The 18,502-nt window shown below is 38.8% G+C and overlaps 1 protein-coding gene across 2 annotated transcripts in view; it reads right to left on the bottom strand.

Moving 5' to 3' along the window:
- Positions 1–18,394, bottom strand: part of KDM1A (lysine demethylase 1A) — a 30,727-nt gene extending 12,333 nt beyond the window's left edge. Inside the window, exons 1-5 of one of the 2 annotated variants that reach the window (XM_025167790.2) lie at positions 17,934–18,394; positions 15,774–15,939; positions 9,360–9,419; positions 2,633–2,766; positions 240–318 (exon numbers count right to left, since the gene is read on the bottom strand). In XM_025167790.2, coding sequence (XP_025023558.2) covers positions 240–318; positions 2,633–2,766; positions 9,360–9,419; positions 15,774–15,939; positions 17,934–18,269 — 775 coding nt within the window. In that variant the 5' untranslated portion in view covers positions 18,270–18,394. The remainder of the gene's footprint in view (positions 1–239; positions 319–2,632; positions 2,767–9,359; positions 9,420–15,773; positions 15,940–17,933) is intronic. The other variant, XM_007429968.4, reaches the window with a different exon arrangement.
- Positions 18,395–18,502: the final 108 nt, after the last annotated feature.

Here is an 18,502-nt window from a genome sequence, read left to right as displayed (position 1 = left end):
CAGTGTCTCACAGCACTGAGCACAAAAGTCAGTAGGTCAAAAGCTAAGAAGCAAAATAGCAGGAGGATAGAAGCGAGAAGAGGCTTAAATGGAGATGTGACCATTTGAAGCATCTCTTCAGATTCAGTGTTTTAAAGGCTCTGCTGTTATTATTTTGAACTATTTGGATTCTTATCACCACCAGTCAACAATCAAAGAACTATCTATGACATGCTAAAAAAAAACCCCCAGCAACTTACTATTATAGGGTGCTTCTAACTGCTGCAGGGTAGCCTCAAAGGTCAGCTGAATCTTTGGGTTATCCAGCCAAAGCTGCAACTGTATTTAATAACACACACAAAATTTTGTTGTCAATATTGTATCTGAGCTGCTGCTAATGCAGGCGTTAACAATTAAAAGGAGTAGAATTTGCACTGCAGTTTTACATGCATTAACATCAATTTAAGAAAAAAATATAGTATAGTACAGTATAGTATAGTATTTATCCGAGCCCAGCAGAAGAGTTTGGATGAGCTGTGAGCAGACTTGTGTGAACCAAGCCTGCATAGTTTTGTGATAAACAGGCAAGTATACTATTTCCTGATTCCTGATTAAGACCAAGTTAGATTTCTGTTGTTTCCATACAGTTAAGAAAAACAGAACAAAATTGACCTCCTTTTTCTCAAAGCAACTGATCAGAAAAGCAATGTATACACTGTATAAGCTGGCACCCGAAACTGAAACTAAGAAGAAAACTAAGACTAAACAAAAAACAAAAAACCAATGGAAATTCAAACAAAGCGTAAGTCCAGGTTGCTAAGAGGAAGTTGTATCAAAGAAGAGGAAGAAAACAATGGAAGGGGTGAATACATAAGAAGTAATGCTGGATTACCCCAAAGCCCATCCCGTTTTGCATTCTGGAGATATGTGTGTGTGTGTGTTTGTATATTTTGTAATTAGTTGATATTACAGGTAGTCCTCGGGTTACGACTACTTTTTCAACGACCGTTCAATGTTACAATGGTGCTAAAGGAGGGATTTACAACCAATCCTTGAAGTTGCAGCTGTTGCAGGTCCCTGTGCTCCCATGATCATGATCTGAGTGCTTGGCAAATGGCTCGCAATTACAATGGTCGCAGCACCACGTGATCGCCATTTGCAACCTTCCCTGCTGGCTTCCCACAAGTAAACTCAATGGGGAAGCCGGCAGGAGGCTGCAAGTTGGTCTGCTAAGTTGCTCCTGCTTTTTCTCCCGAGGAGCCCCTGGTTGGCAGGGCAAGGGCAGGCTCTGCCTGCCCACACTCACACCGCAGCATCCCCCGTGTACCTAGCTGCACCTGTGCCACAGCAGCCACCCGCACTCACACCACAGCACCCACCCCTGTGCCTGGCCACACTCATGCTGTGCCGCAGCACCTACCCACCCACCTGCCCACATTTGCACCCAGTTTCAGCACCCATTCCCTGCCTGCCTGCATTCCATAGCACTCACCCACCCAGTGGCCTGCTTGCAAGCCACCTAAGGAAAGGCTTGTCGTGACTGTGACTTGCGACTTCCTGCTGGCTTCCCCATTGACTTTGCTTGCTGGAAGCCGGCAGGAAGTTGCAAGTCACAGTCACTTGAGGTCCTTGCTTAACGACCCGTGATCCTTGCTTAACGATGGCAATGGGGACTGCCAGGATTGCTGTTGCTAAGCAATGCAGTTACATGATGTCATACTTTACGACCGCATCACTAAGCAAGGGAAATTCTGGTCCCAGTTACCATTGTGACCCGAAGACTGCTTGTACTGTTATAATTTTGTTACTGAAATGTTAAAATGTAATTTTAATTTTAGTTTAATATCTGTAAACCTTCTAGAATCCATTAGGATTGGGAGAAGACAAACAAGATTATATTTCTGTTCCCACCATGGCAAACTATATGCTTAGTACTTTATCTATAAATTCTGCCAATGATGTTAATGGTGTCATTGAAGTCAATGATGTTACCCCAATAATTTGAAGAGAAATTGCAAAATATACAAATTATAACTACCTCCTCCCTTCAGTAGTGAATTCCATCTCCCACAAAACACAGCCCATCATTAAGCAACATTTTAAGCTTACTTGTACCCTTAAAGTCCACAGCATTGTTTCCCTAGTGCGGAAAATACTATTTTCTAAGTTGATTTTGAGCAACCAATTGTGAAACCACATCCTCAGCTTAAATAATAAGAGCTGCAGGTTTTTCATTTCAAAATGTTGCCCAAACCAAGCAAAAGGTGCCAGCAGAAAATCATTTGAACTATATATAGGGAGAGGGAAAGAGCACAGAAAGGGACTAGTAGAAGCAGAGTTTCAATGTGTGTGGCTATATTTGTGGAATACATTACTTACATGCTAAAACATGGCAATTGATTCCCTTATTTTATGGCTACTCTTCTTAACAAAGGGAAATTTCTCACCACGTGCCATCAGAATTAGCATTAAATAAGCTGTTTAATTTAATTTAAAACTGCTCCACAGTTTTCTACATATGATCAGAGCAACACTAGAAGTAATTCAGTAAACACAAAACTACAAAGTACATGTTTGGAGAGATCCAAAACTGCTTGGAAGACCTTGTCAGTCTAGGAAAAAAGAGTATTTGAGCTCGAAATATTTAGCATACCGTTCGATTTCTGATGTAAAGAAAAACCTTCTGGGTTTGCTGGGGCCCACTGATAATATCTGGAAAACAAGCTGCTTCTTGTGATGTCATTCGGTCGTGTGGAAGCCTGCTCTGGAAAGCTGCGCCTTCCACACCTACAATGAAAGAACAAGCATGTGACAAGTATGCAAAAGCACCTGGAACAACAAGATCTTGCTACTCAGTGCAAAAGCTACAGAAATAGGTAGTCTTAGAAGATGTATTCTCTTTACTCTTTCACAGGAAGAACATCTCTTAATGTATGCCTTGTTGACAACACATTCTAAGCACATGTCTAAATACAAATTTTTGTTTTCTTTAAAAGTATTGGTTGAGACGTTGGCAAATGCTGCAAAGTTAGCTGAGCAACGAAAATGAATCCAATCTCTCAGTTTTGTTAATTCAACTGGATGACAGTCCTCTAAATCCTACTGCACTTTTTGCAGGGCACACCTAACCTAGTTTACCTAGAAGCAGGCTTCTTATCTCAGGAAGATTTACTCTCTAATAAGAAAGCTTAGGACTTCAACTTACAGTCTAGTTCTAAACATCTTTATTCAAAAGTACTATCTCATTTCTCTCACTAATAAATGAGAAGCTTGTTAAGAGGAGCAGCCAATACTTAACAAGGGTATTGTCTTGCAGGCTTCATGGGTGAGTAGGCGGCCTTAAAAATTGAAATTATAAATATAAATAATAAATATAAGTAAATTGACTACCCTTGAGGTTCTCACTATGTTACTTTTATTGATTTAAAGGTGGAAGCTGCCTCCTCTATTGATTGGTGCTTTCTTTTCTTTCGTGTGAGACTGCATGAGAATATTTTTATGCTGATCCACTATGGCACTGTTGATTTTCTATCGCCTTCAATTCCCATCTAGAAAGGGGTAGAACAAAGATTCATTCTGGCTCCCTTTTTAATTTCTATATTCATTTTTTAGTTTTAGTCCTGACAAAATCTTGAGTTTCATCCTCCCAAAGTTAGTCAGTAAACTTCTTTCTTTTTTCCACTGATGGTGCAGCTATCCTCCTGACAACTCATGTGGGCTTGAAAGAGAATTTCCAAGCATTTGCCTCTTGTTGTAAAGTGGGAAGACATAATTTGCTATGACAAAACAAAAACTGCTTCCTGGAAAAGGCCGGGCATCTATCATTCCTCTTGGAAAATTAGTGAATTCTCTACTGAAAAATTAAAATATTTAAATACCTGAATACTTCCTTTCAATCCTCAGCAATTTGGAAAGAATTGACAGCCTTTTCTCTCCAGATCCACAGACTTGCAAATGTCAGTTTACATTATGGCTACTGTAATGGCAGCAATTATGCACCCACAGCAATAAAAATCTTCAGACCAAAGGCAATCAGCCCCCCATTATTTAGCCCACAGATCTGTAATTACCCTAATTCAAGCTTTTGAGAACTAGTCTGCTCTGAACGTTTTAAACCCTTGTTATAACTCTCCGGGTGTGTTTCCAAGTGTTTGTTACATCTGGAGACTGGACTACTTTCTATAAAGCTCATATATCTATATATCTATATATAGTTCTACTGCCTCCGATTCTGCCTTAAATTAGTCTTTGGCAATATTTCTCTTCTAATCCTGTAGGATAATTACATATTAGGATGGCATAGATTTGGACCTAAAATTGGGTTGTCCAGCTGTTCAGCATTTTACCACATTTGGCCCTGAGAAGGCTGCACTGGAGCTGCAGCAACAGGTCCTCCATAACACTCTTTTTTCTTCTACGGAATGGGCTTGACTGCAAGACCATTCTCCTACACTAATTATCTGTTCAACCTTGCATGCCCATTTCAAAGAAGAATTTCACACTTGCCAAACTCAATGCTCTGCTCTCCAAATTCTTGGAATAAAGATTCAGTAATATTCCTGTGCAAGTTCATTTATGCCCTAGACCAGTGTTTCTCAACCTTAGCAACTTTGAGATGTGTGGACTTTAGCTCTCAGAATGGCTGGGGAATTTTGGGAGTTACCAAGGTTGAGAAATACTGCCCTGGACCAACAGGGAAAATAGAGGCTGTGTTACACGTGCTCCTGCATTCTCTTTTTTCTTTGGTCTAACAGACAATTCCAATTCTGCCCCTTTTAGCGCACAGCCATGGTAATCTGAAAGAAGAGAATTTGCTCTCCTCAAACTGATAAATCTTCTGTAATCTCCAGAAGGGTGGCTAAATGTTGCTCACTGCTATTAATTAGTTAATACTGCAACTATTTTGTTTCATTCAGATATATATGTAGTTAAATTCAGAAAATTGACACTGCAATCCAGTGCATTTTATTCACTTCTGAGTCTCAATGTTTTCACTGAGGGTTATTCCACTAGCAATATTTAGAGTTGCATATTGAATTCCATTTAATATTTGCCTAATACCAGTAAATATTTGCAAATGTATGTCTTTTTACAGCAGTAAGAACAGAAAATACTGTTTTCCTTACAGATCTACAGTTTTATTTTGTGAATGGACTGTATGTCTAATGGACGCTAAAGCACAAAAACTTAATTGAAACAGACTTTGGAGAAACAAGTCAACTTCAGATTTTCAGCCATGGCCATTTACCTTACTAGCAAGGGATTATCATAATTGAGGTTCAAATACCTAGAGCATCAGGATGGAGAAGGCTGGCCTATATATTGTAAATAATTTCACTGTAACCTTGAGGGCTAACAGCACCAAAGATCAATAGTACACTGATGTTATTTTGCTAATACAGAGTTTATAGAGATTAAAAGAAACTCATACACTTTTTATTGATTTCAATATTTACAAACACATAGTATTACTACTTTGGAAAGGAAACTGCTAAAAGAGGATTTGGTACTCTTTAAGACGAATTCCTCTATACTAAAAAAATGATTGAAAAGGTTAGAAACCTTTGATTTCAGACAGGAAATAAATATGATTTGTCATTTCATATTGCTATCTATAAAGCCAATTATGTGTGTAAGAGGCATGAAGCTAATGCAGATATTGAGAGACTAGCACTGTAAATACTTTAGGCTGAATAGCAAAACAAGTATTTCCCAGTGGCAAACCTACTTCAGGAACAACATCTTATGAAATCTGTGATGGCTTCATCTTATGGATCACTAATGCCAGAGAAATATTATTAAAAGACACTCACCAATGAGGAAAAAGGAAATGGAATCATAATGTTGGGTTACAGCATGTAATGGAGGGGGTGGGGGAACCAATTTCCCTTTCCTGTTCTCCACACTGTTCCACTATTATTACCAGTGCTCTACTTGCTTCCCTCATGGTATTCCGTTTTCTTATTCTTTTTAAACTGCTGACATTTGGAACTACAATGATGAAGCTTTTTTCTTAACTATTACACACTGTTTAACATCCAAACAGGATACAGAAGATTGACTAGTGCTGATTTCACAGCAGGTCACAACTATGCAATAAGAAAGTTTTATTTAGCATGGTTTTTAAAATGAAGCATTTGGACAGCTACACTAATTAATTTCCCACACAGTTCTTCCTTTCCTCCTAATTTTCTGCTGGCCTGTCTGCTGGTGAAATGAGCTGAGGAGGAGGTAGACAGATCTGCAAAGATCTGTGACTTCATTCTTTTATACAAAGAATAAGTATTGTCACAAGATAAAAGCATGCTAACTGGGTACTTTCAGGAATGCCTAAAATACTAAGCTGCACTGAAATTGAAGTAAAAACTCAAGTTTTATCAGCTGCTCCCTTTATGTCTAGCCAAGGTTATGTCTTCCTATGGCACACTGCCAAGGAGATTCTTGGCAAGATATGATCAAGACAGGGTCACACAAGCTCCTCATGTGCTATATCAGAAATCAGACTTTCAATCCACTTTCTAGCTTCTGGGTGGAAACCCAAGCATGTTTTTGGCTAACCCTCTAAGGTTTTTAGAAGTGTCCACTAAGCCAAAACTGTTGAATAAGTAATATCAGATTTCCAATATCAGCATGCCGACTTACACCAAATATATCAGCTTATATATTTTAAATTATAACCCTTGAGGAACTCTAGCACCTCAGAATGAAAATCAGGGATATTTTAATTGCCCTGAAAAATGTAAATAGGAGCAGGACTGAGCTATGATTTATGTGACACTACAAAATAATTCTGTCTGACTACTTACTAGAGCTGAACATAGGAGGAAACCACACCATAGTACCTATCTATGTACAAAATCCTAGTATTATGGTTTCACATATGTTCATGTATGATGTGGGTCTACAACAGTAACTAACTCTAATACATAAACGGAGGCCTGAGTTAATACTACCCATTCTTTATGGTCGGCAACCACGGGAAGAATCAGGGCTCTTTGTTTCTCTTCCTGTTGGACTTTTGCTCTGTGCAAAACATAAATCTCTGAACTGCCCTTGCAATGTTTGTGCTGCAGTTAAAAATTGATTAAATATTCATAACATATCAAGTGCCAAGAACATCTTGCATTTTTAAAACTATACCATAAGATCCAAGTGCAATTTGGATGTGGCAATGAAATTTTTTTAAATAAATGAAACAAAACTAGCTTTGCACTGGACCAGACCCATGGAGCAACTCATCCAGCTTCCTGTTCTTCTATAAATTGTTCCTATTCCAAAAGTCTGCAAATAGCTCTTTCAACTACAACTTACACCTTCAGGAAACACAACTGATAAAACACCCATTTTTTACAGATACAAGAGCTCTGTATAGCCACAATATGAATGCAAGAGCTGAATATTTTTCTTTGGCACACCATGTAACAAATGTGCCTCAAATGTTATTTTCTATCATCAGCTCTCCTGTAGACAAAAGCTTGGAATTGCAAGGCAGAAACTGAAATGTGTATTATATGCATGAGTATAAATCTGCATATTTTATTTAGCCGTTGTAACATTTACATAATCCTTGGATGTAACACAGATGAAGTCAATCTCATAACACAAAAATAGATATTTAGGTCTAGTCCGACAAATTATCTTTTGCTATATTCTGTCCAATAAGATGATCAGCTTTCACATTTCAACTAAGAGTGACTTCCTACTGGTGTATGAAAGACAGCTAAATAAAATATTACTATTACTACTTAATATTTTAACACTTTTATTTTGAACAAGTAAATAACAACCCAAGAGTAATTCAAAATGTAATTAAGTAATAGCCTAACTGTATTCTCTGATTTTCAAAGGAACATGCAGATCACAAAAACACACTGTTGTGGATTGAAAATATGCTGAAAGGAAGATTCAGGGCTTAGCAGGAAGAACTTGTCACATTCATCTCTGTCACTGACACAAATGTACAGTACTTTGAATATAGTGATTGGAAGTTGACACTCCTGTGGTCCTAATATAAGCATACATTTGACTTAACTATTGGAATTCTTGCCTTCCCCAAAGTTGCCTAGAAAACAATACAAAAGTATATTTCCATTCCTTAAACTATAAAGGACCTCATGAGTACCTGAGCTTGACTGGAAAATCTAGATATGTTGTCTAAGATAATATTTCCCAACTGATGCCATCCAAGTGTTCATCACTTGTCTCATCATTTGTGATGAGTTGTGTTCATCACTTGTCTCATCATTCCTAGCCAAATAGCCGTGATGACTGAGGATCATTTATTACTCAGGGTATCTGGAGGGCACCAGAACTGGGAAATTCTTTTGAGAAAGAAGAGAATACAAATAAAAATCACAGATTCTGAACCATTGATACTTGGAACTTAAATTAATTCCAGAAGATATACACATACCACCTTCTTGAAATTTTAAAAAGAACAAAGAAACCAAAATGTCTAATACTGGCACATAAACACTTAGCAGTTGGACCTTAAATTCTTGTCAGGCTTGCCAAGTCTCCTCATCATTGCAGCATAACAGCACTTAACAGATCTGTCTGCCCAAAGTTTCAAAACCAATCTATACTTCAAAACACTCGCAAGACAGTCCAAATAAATTTATTTCAAGATCTACATTTTTATCTCTTCAACATGTACATCCAAAATCACTACTCACTTAAACAGGTAAGGCTTTAAAAATTAAACATATGCTACATTGCTCTGAAAACAGACCAAAGAGAAATAATCTGCGCCTTAAATTGACCACATCTGTCCTTAGATACATAAATTCTAGCCTGCATGCATCAACTGGAACTGAGATTACCATTTCTATCAAAAGATCTCAAAAAGGTAGTCAAAAAGAAACGAAGCTAGATTAATGATCACTCCCTAAATTGACAGCACAATTCTGTTGATGTTTACTCAAAAATAAGTCTATCTCTCCTCAGTGAGGCTTATAATCAGAAGGTAAGACAGATAGCAACCCAAATTGGTTAAAGTGTATGGCAATTAACTAAGGAGTCAGCTGTTCTTTAGAATCATATGCAGAATTACAGTGTGTAATGTAAAAGGCCTACAGCTCTGAAAGGAGGGAGGGAAACTGCCTTTTAAATTGTATAAACAAAGGCCTCTGATTTCCACCAAACTCATGGAACAGCAGAGGGTTGTGAATTCTGCCTAAAATTTTCAGAATGCTTCCCTTTTCCCATCATCTTCACCAGCTGGGATGTGAAGTTTTTCTTCTCTTTTTCAATAGGCAAATGCATGTCTCTTGTACTTCAAATTAAAGTCTGGGCCCACCCACCCACATGCACTTGCAAGCATCAATCCCTGATTTGGGGGCTCTTGCTACTAAGTGGCAAGCATCAAACGCCACCCTCACCTGATGCTTGGCAGTCTCCATACCCTCCAGAACTGTCGTCTTGAAGTCCTCCTGCTTGCCCTGTGGAAGGAAAGAGGAGATCTCAGGGACCTTTCTCCATAAGTTCAAGTCATTTGGGGACAGGAAGGCCTGACAGTTGGTGATTCAAGTTTAGAAGTTCACCAACTAATGGGAACACATTTTTTGAGAATTTCAACTTCTGAAATCTGAGGTACGGGCTTCATACACTCTCCAGTCTTCTAATGCTTCATCCTTGTTGTTGGAACCCTTTGTCAGACTCTTATAGGGGAAAATAGATATACACAGTATTTTCAGGGCACCTGGTGGGTAAATATTCATGAACCAATGTATTAACAGATAACAAAATAAAAAGTATACTTCCTAGTATAATTAGGAAGACTATTTAGCTGAGTAGTCTAACCAAGGGTTTGAAACACCAAGGATTTTTAAAATCTTGGTTGGGATGTCTTTGGAAACATATATTATTTTAAAGGGCAAGAAGTCTGATATACTTTCTTTCTTTTCCATAATCTCTTACTTTCTAAGGCTGACTTTATGCACCCTTCAAGTACTTAAATGCTAGGATTATGCTAGGATTCACCATGACATGCAACACTGTCATATTTATTCAACAATCACTGAATTACCCTACAGTATTAAAGCTTTCAACCTATTCAGAGAAAGAAGCAGGAGGTAAATTACACCTGAAGGAAGCCTTAAATAAAGTTGGCCTCCACCTAAGCGTACATACAAAACTATCTGAGGCATCCAAAAGGCTAATCTTCTTGCAGGAGGCCATCTAAAAATTGGTCTAGCTAAACAATACTATCAGGAAGTATAATTTAATTTAGCATTATTGGAATGAGCCTGCTATTCTCATTTCCACTTTTGGCCAATTCCAGAAGAAAACTGGTATCTAAATAATGGTGAATACTTCAAGGAATAATTTGTTGAAGCAACTCAGAAGAAGAAACATCTTGGGTTGTTTCAATAAACTACAATTTCTCCTTGCAGGACAGAATAATGAATTTGGTTTGTTTAAACCTCTTCAGCCAATGCTGGAGAAGGGGCAGGCTCATTCCTACAGGCTAAACTATAAGCATGATACCTGAAATAAATCTGCACTGCTTCTTCTACTGTATATCTCATTTCAGAAGAGAAGACTTGCAAATACAATTATATAATTCACCTATTCACTGGTAGCCTTTATCGAAACAGTCTTACACTGGAAGTTCCAACCCTATGGATAACTTAAGGTCTACCCAGTCTTGTCAGTGCAAGAGAATTTACTCAGACTCAAGCACAACATATTACAGCAGCATCCTTGACTGAGACAAGAAACTATCAGGACTGAGCTAGTGATTCTGGTCCAGCCAGAACATAGTACAACCTCGCCCATTTTTGCTGAGTTAAGGGCTATAGAGCACCACTGTTAGATAACTATTTTACATTAAATATACCACACTATACTGTGTTAATTCATTTTGCCTTGATTTATCAGCCAAAAAATGTTTGCTTTCCTGAGTCCCATGGCATGTCCAAGGGAAGAAAGGGATGTTTGTACTTGAACTGTTAATTTCTTTCCCCATCAGGACTTTTCAGGAAGCAGAAGCACAATTGGATGAGACAAAAAGGAGAGTGTTTTCCACCCACAATGAGCTGAGCTTCCACAAGAAGCACCAACTTTCTCACTGCCTGTTCCAAAAAAGCTAATGGAAACAAAAAGTAATAATGTGTTCCTTTTGCCATAAAGCCCAAAAACAGAAAATATAATTTTCCTCTTGCTCATTAGCTTTCTTTTTCTGCATTAGCAATAAGGAATTGGGCGGAGGGGGAATCCTAACTCAGAGTAAAATCACTTTAAAGAACATGTAACCAGCAGCATCTCCTTACTAGGGAGAATTGAGAGAAGCTTTTTTTCAGAATAAGAGAAAAACTACCCCTTATTTTGAAGAAAGCTCTCAATTCTTCTCGAGGTTTTCTTTCATTTGCAAAAAGGAGCAATAAAGCCCAACCTATACAGGATGAAACACTTCTCTATCTGAAGATGTAGGGGTAGTTATAGGCATTATAGGAAGTGAATGATTTACTTTGTGTCCTATTAAAAAGCCAACCTTCAAGTAGCTACCAAAGGGGAGTTGGGGCACAGAAGAGGAATCTATTTTTAAACAATGGACATAGAAGAAAACAGAAACAAGTTTTATGGATGTTATTATATTTGAAGGAAGAGGGGGGTGAGATAAGGCATGAGTTTTTTACCATTTTATCCCTTTAATGCACACCATGCAGTACCATGGCAGGGACAATGCAAGCAAAGAAACATGCAGGGGAAAGGGACTGCATGAAAAGAGTACTACAAGGGCAGAAAATGCAGAGGGAATGGCAAAGACCTGGAGGGACTTGGTTGTACAATGGCAAGGTTTCTAATTATCAACAGAGAAATGGAAGGAAGATTATACAGTATGGATGTATAAGAGACAGCTGGGAATTCTGTAGCCCTCTAAACATTGCGGAACTATAACTCTGTATAGTCCCAGTCAGCGTGGCCAGCAGTGATGGATGCCGGGAGTTGTGAAACAGCAATTCTCAATCTTGGTATAGTAAACCCTTTCTGTTGTAGAAAGATAAATTAGTAGATTACCTGTATTGTAGGAAAATAAAGCTTTATACCTCCTCCAAACAAAAACATTAGCATATTTCAATTCTCCTTCTCAGCTTACAACCACCTCAGTAAAATATAAAGCTGTATGTTTATTGCAAAAGGGCAATGAGTATAATTAGAGCAGACTGAACTAAAACACATTTCTTTCAAATCCTAACAAAGATTATTTAATTATTTAACAGATAATATATAGAGATGCATACTAGAACAATATTTGCAGATGGAGAGACACTCCAAACCTTAAATTAAATAACTTGTACTGCACCTTTTGCCCATCTTTTCCAAGTTACAGATTAACATCAGGAGTTTGCGCTTCCCCTTTTCTCAAGATTGTGATTTTGTATTATACATCTACTGATTGTTCGTAACCCATCTGCAATTTTTTTTTTTTTAATTCATCTATTCCATATTTTTGGGCAAATGGCATGTAAATTGCCTTCTTTTGCTGTTCAGGGCAATGCTCAAACAATGCCTTTTTGCAGGCACTGACACTACCAACACTCATAGCCAGGGCACTTCACTGCATTCGAACTCAGCTTTCTCTTCCTACATTTCTATACGTGGCATTACTTTTGTTCTCAACAAAATAAATTCAAGACAGAAGCCTTTTGTGTTGTACAGTTCATAACCTCTGTGATGTTTACTGCAAGATATTTCAAACTAATTTATCCTATTTCATTTTGCAGCCCTTTTCCATGGCAAAATTATTAAAGCATGTACCCTTTAGTGCAAACCCACCACCATCCCGCCTTGTTTAACTCTTTGCTAACAAAAATAAAAAAGTAGCAGCATCTTTTTCTCTAAACCAGTGTTCATGTACAGGAAGAAGGCAGAAATATTTATGGGTCAGAGATATATTCAAAGCTGTTGAATTTCTTTTAAACGAATAGTCTCCTCTTATTTGTTATAAACTAAAGAAAAAAATCACAGAAATGCAGTTGGGGGATTATAAAATGTTTTATTCAGGTATTCTGATACAATTTTCTAAACAAAACATAAAGCAGATTTTTTGCTTTGAAGAATTAACTAATCTAATCCTTGCTATCCCACCAATCTGTAGAACAATGAAGTCTTACATGAAGAGGTAATTGTTCTTGCGGGGCACTTAAAATAAAATTACTACCCAACATAAAAACCAGTGAAATTTGAATATTATACCAGTTTAGACTGGTAAGTATTTAGTTACTTGCTATAAAAAGTGGCAAAAGAGCAGTTTTACCTTCTCTTTATAAAAGTTCAAAAGAAAATAACCAAGAAGCATTCTACACCTTGTACTAAACTGGTAAGTGTCTGTAGCAGTGTTTCTCAACCTTAGCAACTTTAAGATGAGTGGGCTTCAACTCCCAGAATTTTTGCTGGCTAGGGAATTCTGGGAGTTGAAGGCCACTCATCTTAAAATTGCCAAGGTTGAGAAACACTGGTCTATAGCAAGGAAAGGAAGAGAAGGAGGCACATGATTGTGAGAAGATCTACTGAGGGAAGAAATACAACTTTTCCAGAAGTAAAAAGAGAGGCAGATTTTGTAGTGGTTAGGGTACTAGATTAGCACCAGGGAAATCCACATTCAAATCCACTGTCAGCCATAAAAGTTTCCTGAGTGATTTTGGACCAGTCACTGCCTCTCAGTCCAACCTACCTCACAGGAGTGTTGTTAAAGGGAAAATGGGAGAAGGAAATGCTATGTACACTCCCTTGAGTTTCGAACAGAAGGCAGGAAATCAATCAATTAATGAAATAAATATTTGGGATCTGGAAAAGGAACACACATTCTGATAAAATTTGAAGGACATATTTATACTGATGTATAAACAAACTGACAACAGAAATAGATTGAAAATAAATATTTTAATGCAAAGAATGAATAAAAATAATAACTAGATACCCTGTAGTGCAATTGCAGAAGTCATGAAACCAGTATACTATTCTGCTAATTCTGCCATCAGTAGAAATAGATTTTTTTAAAAATAAGATTACCACAAAGTAGTAAGGGCAGATTTTAATAAGCAGTACCAGATACATAGTAGTCAAAACTGATTACATTATTCAAAGACCAAGGTTGAAATCCCTAATTAATGAAATTTACCTTAAACTGTCAGTGAAAGTTTCCTACTAGCAGAAGCTTACATGCTCTATACAATTACTGTGCCTCCTCTTATCTCTGTGTAAAAAGTCAGTTCAAATAACTAACTGTATAATCCTGTGAATCATACAGTACACAGATTAGCAAATAATGCTAATGTTAAATCCCTTCCCAGATATGCAATTCGGAGATACATCTGTGCCTACAAAATATTCAGATTTCACTGCATATTCTCTCTTACTATCTCTGAAATATCTACATATATAACACAGAATACAAAGGACATGGATGAGAGTAAAACAGATTTAGATTTATTGGTAGATCTCTGGTAGGTTTGCAACAGGTCAGCAAGACTCCCAATTATTTCCCAATAGCCTGCCCTATATTACACACTGAAATAAGGAGCTTGGGTGACCCTGGAATGAATGTTTGTATGGAAAGACTGTACTTATGTACTACCTATATAAGTGCATGTTATTAACTGCATTTTCACCACTTCTGCTAACCCTGTTTATCATTACACTCCTATCAGTTGACAAGTTTTAGTGTCTCTCTGCATCAGAGAAGGAGGAAAAAAATCCCAGCACTAAACAGAAAAGGGATACAAATGATTTCTGGTACAGAGACCCACTGGCAAAAATATCTAGCAGCAAAAACCAAGGCTTGCATCCCTTAATTCAGAATAGCAACCCAAATTGCTAATGCAATTGGCAATTCAGCAAATGAATTAACATTGAAAGTTGGAGAATATATGGATTAGAAATGCCACCAAGTCATGTCTTCTCAACAGATGATATAACCAAGTAACACAAAACTAATCTTTCAACAGGAAACCTACTTATGCAACTCCAATTACACTTAAATATACTGACTTGTTATCTAATTTTATGAAATTCATTCAACAGACCAACTGGGTACCATTCAACAACCCAAGAATGACTAAACCTGGATATATTCAATTGTCTAAAACCAAACTGTGGTATCTACTAGATTATACCTCCTCATTTGATGCCATCTTCTTAATCGAAACAATAGGTTTAGAAATTCAACTGCAGGAAAAGCTGCCACAGCTACCAACAGTGTGCTATGTAGGGTAGATAAAGTTGTTAAAAAAAAAAGCAGATTTATGCCAACTCTTTTACCATAAGGCATGACACAATGTTATCATTATACTATATATGTAGTTAGATCTTAGCAAAGCTAGAATTTAAAAAAAAAACAGAGGCCCTACTTTGAAATATCCAGCTAGGAACTTTCCTAGACTGCAGAATGCTGACTCTTTCTCTGAAACAGAATTTCTGGCAATTAATAGAGTGTAGAGGAAAAAAACCTATGAGCAGTTCACACAAAAATTTAACTTTCTTTACTTATAAAATCAAGACCGTTCAAAAGTCCTGGTGTTAAAATAGATGAACCATTTTACTAAACAATGCCCAACAGTTCTATCTCACTGAGTAACTAAAATATGATAACATGCAGTATTTAAATGATATGACTATATTTAAAGAGAAAAGGAAATTAATAAAAATAACTTTTTTTCTTTGTTTCACGGCAAAACCTATGGTGAACTCAAGGATTAGACTATATGCCTCTCTGTGCTGCCTTGAAAGAAGCACAGATATCTCAGGCATAAAATAATCATTGCCTTGCTGGATGGGGACCTTCCACTCACCAGATGGCTCTTCTGGCTCACTTTCATTCTCTTCCTCAGGAGGTGGGGGGGGAGGGGGAGGCGGTAGCTTTTTCTCTTTCTCTGCTTTAGCATTTCTTTCCTCTTCAGAGTAATACTCATCTTCAGAAAGGTTAGCAAGGCTCTCATCCATTTCTCTGTATTCCACCTGTAATTGGAGTTGGCCAGAAAAAATGGTGACCAATCAAGTAAATGGCTGTGGGAGAGATGAGTAATACCATAAACACTGAATGCAAATTGTCTTGAGAAAATTGAAGGGGCTTTAAATAAAAGATGCAATACATCACAGAAAAAGTCAGAGCTATCCGTATAAGATCATCAAGCCCTATAATGTGTTCTGGGAAGAAATCCACACTCGGTCACTACAGATTCCAAAGCAGCATGTAAAATAAGTTATTTAAGTAATTTGATTACATGTATACAAATTCAAAACTGTTAAATACCAGCCTCTTTTGATTAAGAATTTGATTACATTCCATAATGATATGCAAACTCCAATATTCCATACAATCCTGAAATATTTACTCAAAACCATGTTCAACAACTGAGTCTGATTTTGGGACGAGTGTGCTTAAAAGTGGGGCTTAATATTATTAAAGATAATATACACAGCCACTCCCCACTCCCATTTATATTATTCTCAGATCGCAAGGGATTGCAATCCATTCTCATATTCTCACACACGTTCTACCTCACATTCACATTAACTCTAAGTTTTCCCCTCAAACCTGGCACAGAGGAAAACTGCTCAGAAATCGTAAGAGGTATAGCACAAGATATCAAAAGAATATGGAATTACATAATTACTAAGAACTGTTTCAGTACATTTGTTTTTACTCAAGGCCTCAATCTTAAACAGCAATAACACAAACAATAATATTTGTTCCTAAGAGGCAGGGAAGAATTCTGGAAGCTCCAAAGTTTTTTTCCCACTCAGACAGCAACATTCTGTAAGTCATTTTGCAAACAGCAAAAAAAGGAACATGGGAAAACAACTGTATCATGACCCCACCCATAAAACAATTGAGACATTAGAAAAGAATCCAAGTATTAAAAAGCATACCCAACTGCCCACCACTTTATGAGAGTTGGGGACATTAAAGGATTTTGGAATGGGTACATTTTAAGAATAGGTACATTTTATCAGGATATTTAGCAAACAGTTAAAATATCAAACAGGAAATGTATCTTCAAAGAGAAATATATAATGCATTTTAAGGTACATTATAGTGCTTTTCTGGCCAAAGATGGCAACTATGAAGCTGTTTATGAAGATCACTAATATCACAATTATTAACGCTTTGTGAAATTAATAAAACATTAAAACACATTTGCAATCCTCCTTCTCTAGGACAAGTTATATTCCTAAATGTATGAGTTAATTTAGCATCAACATCTTAATGTTCTAATTTGAATCTCAATCCATTTCGATAGGTTTACACTACAACAGAAGTTTGTGATATAAGGATGCAATATGCAGAGGGATAGCAGGCCAGCAAAAAAAAAAAAAGCAGAAACAGCTTTGGGGGATGAAAGAGCTTTACTGCAATACAAGTTTTTATAAGGACCAGACAGAATTTGCTTTCAATGAAATGTGCTTTATAGTCCTTGTAAATTTAAACTACAAAGCAATCTTTGGAAACCTGTATAAGCTTTCAATACAAAGAAAATAAAACACATTGATCTCTGTCTAGGGAAATGCCCCTTTCTTTTAAAGTTCTTGTCTTGGACGGGGCAGTCTACGGGAAAACGAGGAAAATGTCTGCAGAAATAGCACCGTAATGACACACAAGCTGAAAAAGCCCTATGCCCACCTCAAGGTGAAATGCAGGCCCCTCTCCCATTTTGCCCTCACAACACCCCCGCAATGCAGGCCCGCCTGAAAGGTCAAGCTCAAGGTCACCAAGCGACCCCCCCATCCTAATTTTATATTTCGAGCTGGAGGGAGCTTTTTCACCAGGTCGGGGGAGCTCTCAGAAGAAGGGGCTCTACCTCCTGGCGAGCAGCCCGACCTGGGGCGGCCATTGCTTCCGCCGCCGCTCCGCTCCGCTCCATTCCGCTCCGCTCCTCCAGCCTCCGGGAGCGCCTCCCTCAGGCCGGGCAGGCCCAGGCGGAGATCCTGAGCCCGGCGCAGCAACCCACCTTGGCCCGTTTCCGGCGGCTGGTCCTGCGGCCCTCGGGGGTCTCGGCGATGCCGGTCGTTTCGGAGCCCACGGCGGGGCCGGGGCCGGCGGGAGGCGGCTCGGATAAAGCCCCAGGCGGCGAGGCGCGCGGCGGCTCCTTCTTGCGGGGCGTGCGCTCCGAGGCGCCGCCAGCCTCCGCCGCTGTGGCGGCGGCCCCCAAAGAAGCGGAGAGGGCCGGGGGCGGCGGGGGAGGCGGGGGCGGCGGCGCTTCGGAAGCGCCATCGCCTCCTGCGCCGCTTCCGCCACCGCTTACCGGGGCCTCCGCGGCGGCCACTTTCTTGCCCGACGACAGCATCGCCTCAGCCGGAGGGACAAAGGCAATCCCGCTCGGAGGGGGCCGGGCGCGCCGGAAGCTCCGCCCCCCGCGGCGCGGCTAGCGTCACCATCCGCCTAGCCCCGCCCGAACCCTGCCTTCCTCTGTTCCTCCGGAGAAACGGTCGAGGAAGCGGGAGTCGGAAAACGAGGTGTTTTGTCCGTCCGCGCGCGCCGTAGCCTCCGTCCCGGGTCAGCGCATGCAATTCTCTTGAT

This window comes from Python bivittatus, unplaced genomic scaffold (genome assembly GCF_059951505.1).
Source record: "Python bivittatus isolate LINGU-HERP-01145 unplaced genomic scaffold, Pbiv_v1 ctg000310_np1212, whole genome shotgun sequence".
NCBI classification, from domain to species: Eukaryota; Metazoa; Chordata; class Lepidosauria; order Squamata; family Pythonidae; genus Python; species Python bivittatus.
Note: the sequence above shows the minus strand (reverse complement) of the source record. Positions and strands in the feature narration are given on the sequence as shown.